Below are 6000 nucleotides of genomic sequence, written 5' to 3'. Positions count from 1 at the left end.
AAAATCAAGATGATTTTGATGGAATATTTAGTAACTCAAGTTCTACTCTTTTCCCATGAAAGTAACATTTATCCAGTGTAATTTTATGATAAGAATATTTTTATAAAATCATTTGTTCTAATCTAAGCATTTATCATTATATGCAAAAGATTTCTTGATGAGAATATTATAGACGGTGCATGTTTTTTGACATTAGCATTTTATTTGGATGACTAATCTTGCAGATGTGAAATTTTAATGAATTATTCATGAAATCACTTTCCTCTGAATTTTCAGTTTGCTACTAATGCTAGTTATTAAACACTTTATTTTTTTCTTTATAAAATTTGATAAAGAAAATAAGTGTGTGTTTAATCGAGAGAAAAGTCAGCTCTTTTCTCAAAGTTTTTCTAAGGGGACATTTTTACTTTGATCTTGGTGTGTCCAGCAAGTATGGAGAAGTTGCTTCATGCCCTCGTTTCTTGAAAGCTGACTAATAATTAGGTAACTGAAGCAGCTGGTGATAGAGCCTAATGCAATTCGACTAATACATAACAGCAGGGCAGGGAGGAGAAAAAGAAAAAAAAAACTTAGTCTGTGGCAACTTGTACGACCAGTGTGAACAACCAGCATTTTTATTGCATTTGAGAATGCTATAATGTCAGTAATTAGTACTGACTACACAACATTTTTTTTATTGTCTGTATCAACAGACATGGAATGATGGAATTACAGTTGATGTAAGGAATGAGTTTCTTTTATGCCTTATCAAAAAAAATCTCGTTACTGGCAGCACATACACACACAGCACCATGCTAACAGTCTGGACTGTACCATTTTCATCAAGGCTTATGTGTAGCAGGTATTTCATAAACTATGGCAGGCCCATGAAATGCCACTGGAGCTGTCAATTTGATCCTTGAGATAAGAAAGCTAAAACTCTTTTCTAAACATCCCAAAAACTCGGTGCAAGTTATTAACTAAAAGGTACCAAAGAGATTTAAAACCATTCTATGCACAGTCGTTGTATTCTTAAGAAATGGGGCTCACTTGTAATCTGAAAACTACAAGAATTCTCAAGGCTTCCCCCCTCCCCCCCATTAAAAAAGTTTTTTTTTTTTTGGATAAAATATCTAGTGATTTACACAGTAGTTGTAGATTGAAAATCTGAGGTATCCCATAGCAGTTCTGAGACAGAGCATTGGGAATTAGGTAAGAACCATCCTATGTCAGCATCAAAAAAGTGACAGCCAGCTTGGTAGTCACAATTATTCTACATAAGCCTTGATAGGTCATTTTTCTGCTAGTCAAATGCAGAAACCAAACAGGTTTCACATTTACAAACTCTGGGGACAAGGAAGGCTGGACCCTCATTCCTGACAGCGTGTTTACCTGATACATGGTACTACTTTCATAATGTACGCTTTTCTTTGAGAAAAAAAACATGTAACAAATTGTCTTTACATCTTGGCACCTTGTAAAGTTTTTTTTTTATACAAAAGTTCAATATTTTGACACTCCCCATTAATAATCACTACTTCACTGATAAACTTTGAAAGTGTGACCCTGGACTTTCATCATGCAAAATATTTACTGCAGCAGGAGAAAACATTTTCAACAACATTTTTTTTTTCCTTTTCAAATGTTAGGAACTCATTGAAGACAGCCGGAAATGTCAGTGGTAGAATAACACAAGGGGGAAGGGGGGGAAGTATCAAAAAAAAAAAAAACCAGCTTAACACACAAAAAAAACACAACTGTACAAAATGCTTCAATCAATGATAACAGAAAAAAAAAACACAAAACAAAATCTGTCAACTATGTTACAATTTAAAAGCCAAAAAAAAAAAAGGGTCAGGGCTTTTCTCCCACATGTCAGGAAATGTCATCCAATATTCTTAAAGCAAGGATAACTAAATGAAATACATGTGCAGCACACTCTGCAATCCCATTACATACAGTAGGTTTTTTTTTTCCAAAGCTATTTTTAGTATAGTTAATATAAAGCAGTTGCACAAAAAAAGGAAAGGTGTTTTGACAAACAGGTGTATGCATTTATTCCTTTTTAGGAACAATATCTAAAAAATGAACCTCCCTCCGCCCTCCCCCAAAAAAGACAAAGGCTCACACAGACACAGCGGGCTATATATGTACAACATAATAAACCCCACCCTAAAGAAGCAACTGGGTACCCAAAGGGATACGGAATCAGAACTGTAAAAATCAGAGTGAAGTTTGCTTGACGGAAAGAAAGCCTGAGATTGGTTTTTTTTTTCAGTTGGTTCTTCTGCGAGGCCATGACACCCGCAAGAGACGTAAAATCTAATTTTTCTCTCTTTTTATTTTATTTTTTGCTACAGTCTTTAGACTAAGCATGCAAGACATACAACTAAGTGCAACTGAGTGCAATGTATTTTTCTTTTACTCATTCCCTAAAAGTTTGAACTGAGGTATGCGAACTAACAGTTTCTCATGCTGTTCTCTTTACTCATGTCTAGCTACACATGCTGAGAATGAACTAATCTACCAGATTTTTAACCTCTTTTGAATACCGAACTAGCCAGCAACCCACTCAGTTTAGAAACACAGGGCCCACTTCTCATGATCCCATCGGGCTACTGCCCGCACATCAGGGTAAGTTTAAAATGACCACAGACTGCCCTTTGTATGGTGGGAAGCAGAGTGGATGGAGCTCCAAAGAGTAACTGCCAATCAAGTTTCTATTTCTTGTACCAAGCTTATGAGTGGACAGGAGTGTTATTTCTTTGTAGAAAATGGTGAACAAAACCTAACCAACAAAAACAGAAATTATGCCAAGATAAACCAAAATTCAAGATGTGATCAGAGCACAATCCTTTAAAAAAAAAAGTGGCATACAATCTGTCAAACAAACATTTTTTTCCCCCTAGAAAATCTATTATATGTCCCAGTTCAATCATGGAAGCTTTTCTTGTTCTCTCTGAATTTTATTTAACTGTCTCCTTTATTGGATACACTAATTTTCTGCAACATACATTCACTTTTTTTTTCATGGGAGAGTTCTCCCCTTCTGTAGTTCCTTTAATACTGGTTCCCTACTTTGATCCTTGACAGCCCCCATAATTTTTCCTTACAGTAGTGAGCTTCAGTCACTGTAGAGGTGCACAAAAAAAAAGCAACAACTTTGGTTCCGTTACCTACTTGGCCTTCTAAATTTATTATAGAATAAAGGAGCAGTTCTGTCTCAGGTTAGCAATAGCCCATGTCTTGCCATTTCCCACTAAATTCTGTCACCTCCTTTGATCAACAATAAGAGGATATTTGGCTTCATAAGATAAAGCATATAACAGAGAACATAATTTACCTTTGTGTAATATCTTTGGTAATTTTAGAAAAAAAGTACAAAGGAGAATATAAATTAAGCTCTGAAAGGCTTTCAAACTAAAATAAAAAATAAGCTACCATCCTACATAAATAACTGAGTGACAACAGTGATTGCAGAATGAACATGCTCAGGTGTTTCGTGACTGAGGGCACTGAAGGAGAATTCCAGCTTTCTGCATCGTGCATCATGAGAACCGCTGAGCTCCAAAAGGCAAGCTCCGGTCCTGAGACTGCCACCATCTCTCTCACTGTGAGTGTGTGATACGAGTTGGCATAGGAATATTGCAGAACCAACAAAAACTGCAGTACAGAATTTGCACAATTGGAATCATTAACACTTTAACATTTCCTGGGCTCAGTCCTTAACAATTTCCATAACAAGTTCAATCTGAAATCGAATTTGCATTCAAGCAGATTAATGCCACCAAGCAGTCCTTAATGGATGGATGCCTAAATTAAGTTACAACACCACTACTTTCAGGAATGGTATTTTGTGAAGTCCGTGACATTTTTCACCACTTTGCAGACAATGTAACCCATGTGGGTACCCTACACAGATCCTTATGACTACTTCAGAGAGCTGTTGGTCCATCCAAACTTGTGTCAAACAAGGGAGTGTCTGCCACTGCACTCTTGTGTCCCCATCGCCTAGCACAGTGCCTGACACACAGTAGGCTCTTGATAAATGCTTTTTGATTGACTGATACTAGCTGCTACTGAATTCAATTGGTGCTAAATATCCTGGTGATGTTACAGATGAGGTGGCATTTATTAACGATCACTGTGGCTGCCAAGAAAACAACCCTAAGACAAAATTCCCAAATACTGCTTTGTGGAATGAATCTGCGTTGCTTTCTACAGTGTTTCTCTGTCTGTCTGTCTGTCATTCATTCGCATTCTTGCAGGATTTCATCCTTTTGGAGTTGAACAACCTTCACTGGGGTAGAGTGCAGCATTTGGGACCTTCTTGCAAAGACCAAAACGGAATGTTTTCTGAATTTAAAGAAAACATGGGTGCTATCTGAAGGAAATTGGAATGAATGACAGAAAACTACAAACAAGAAAATGACATTCAGCTTTGTATAATAAAAACACCTATTAACATTCATCACAGAGTACAGAAAACATTAAAGCCTCAATGAGGCCCTGGGCCCAAATTGAGGCCTGAGGTCAGAACTTAAAATGGTATAGTAGAAGCCAAAAAAAAAAAGCAATACATTAAAAAGTTTGGGATAATTATTCTTCAACCCCACCCCCCAATACACACACAGAGGCCTTCCCCATCCCAAATGGAAGCAAAAAAAAATGGAGTAAAGGCAGTGATAATCAGCATGCAGTAAGTACTGTGCAAATATGTGGTCCATTGGAATCCTTAAAATCTGGGCAAAGGCTTGATCTGCAGTTTGGGTGAACATGCTCAGTCTGACGTCCTCAGTGTCTGTGATTGGCAGGACTGCAGTCCAAAGTCTGCTGCTAAATGTAAGTGATTCAGTTTAGCAAATTTACAACACTGATGTTGACTGTAAGAGAGGAAAATCCCAAGTACCAAACAAGTCCATCCAATGCACAGAGTACAAATTCCTTTTTTCAACAAAAAGTAGAAAAATCAAAAATACTCCCAAATGGGATACTTGATGGCACTAAGAGTTAACACATTTCAGAGTTGTCAAAATGGAGTGAAAATCCCCCAGACTGTACAATAATGGAGAGATTTCACAGCGGACTTTGACGTGTTTTGTTTTGTTTTGTTTTTTCCCCAATCTTCATTTCTCAGGGTAAGGTTATCAGACATTCACTCCATGTCCTCATTTACAGGTTCATCTTCATAATCTCTGTCATGATCAAAATCTGGACTGTGGTTGGCTGTTGTCACTAAGGAGAGTGGACCTTCATTCTCGTCTGGATCTAAAGGTTCCTCTTTGACATGCACAGGGTGCCTAAAGGGGGAAAAACATGACCAATGAGCAAAGTTTCCAATTTAATTAGGTCTACTCCATGGATAAGATGATTAGCATAAATGCATCTTTCCAAAGAATATTAAACTTTTTACTTTTTTGTTAGGGAACACATGAGTCATTCTGTCTTTACTTGGTACCCAAGAAAAAACTTCCCTGAAAGAAGTCTTTTTTCTTCTAGATTATCTCTTCACCCCTTTGAAGATTATGCTCTCAGTAGACACATTGAGCTGATTAATACAATCTTCAAATAAATAAGTGAAATAAACATCTGTACAACAAAATGCTGGTTTGTCAGACCTCGGAGTTCCTGGAGTCTGGGCTAATCATTGCGAGCTGTGCGCTCTGCTTCTCTAGTTAACATGCAGAACCTGTGAAACAACTCTCCAGAGGACGACCCCAAGTGAGGTTCTATCATTAATCAACTTCAAGCAAACACAGCAAAGAGACACCATGATACATGCTGGAAACTCCAAATTAATGCATATTTTTACAAACTGTCAATAAGGGAAGAAAAGCCCTGCCAGGAAACACAAACGTCGAGGAAAAGGCCCGCTCAACACAACAATATGATAAGAGAGCAGAGCCCTAACGAGAATAATAACACTGTCAGCTGTAAACAAGGCAAGACACGATCCCCAGCTTCACAGTGGGCACCAGCATGCTCTACGGAGATGAGATCTGCCAAATTTCTCATTATGGA

At 37.6% G+C, this 6000-nt stretch overlaps 1 protein-coding gene across 9 annotated transcripts in view; it reads right to left on the bottom strand.

Annotated features, from left to right (window-relative positions):
• Window positions 1–587: 587 nt before the first annotated feature.
• The window catches only part of FOXP1 (forkhead box P1), a 684912-nt gene continuing 679499 nt past the window's right edge, over window positions 588–6000 (bottom strand). For all 9 annotated transcript variants that reach the window (XM_036737503.1, XM_036737504.1, XM_036737498.1 and 6 more), the window contains one exon: window positions 588–5279. In XM_036737503.1, coding sequence (XP_036593398.1) covers window positions 5135–5279 — 145 coding nt within the window. In that variant the 3' untranslated portion in view covers window positions 588–5134. The remainder of the gene's footprint in view (window positions 5280–6000) is intronic.

Source organism: Trichosurus vulpecula, chromosome 9 (genome assembly GCF_011100635.1).
Source record: "Trichosurus vulpecula isolate mTriVul1 chromosome 9, mTriVul1.pri, whole genome shotgun sequence".
NCBI classification, from domain to species: domain Eukaryota; kingdom Metazoa; phylum Chordata; class Mammalia; order Diprotodontia; family Phalangeridae; genus Trichosurus; species Trichosurus vulpecula.
Note: the sequence above shows the minus strand (reverse complement) of the source record. Positions and strands in the feature narration are given on the sequence as shown.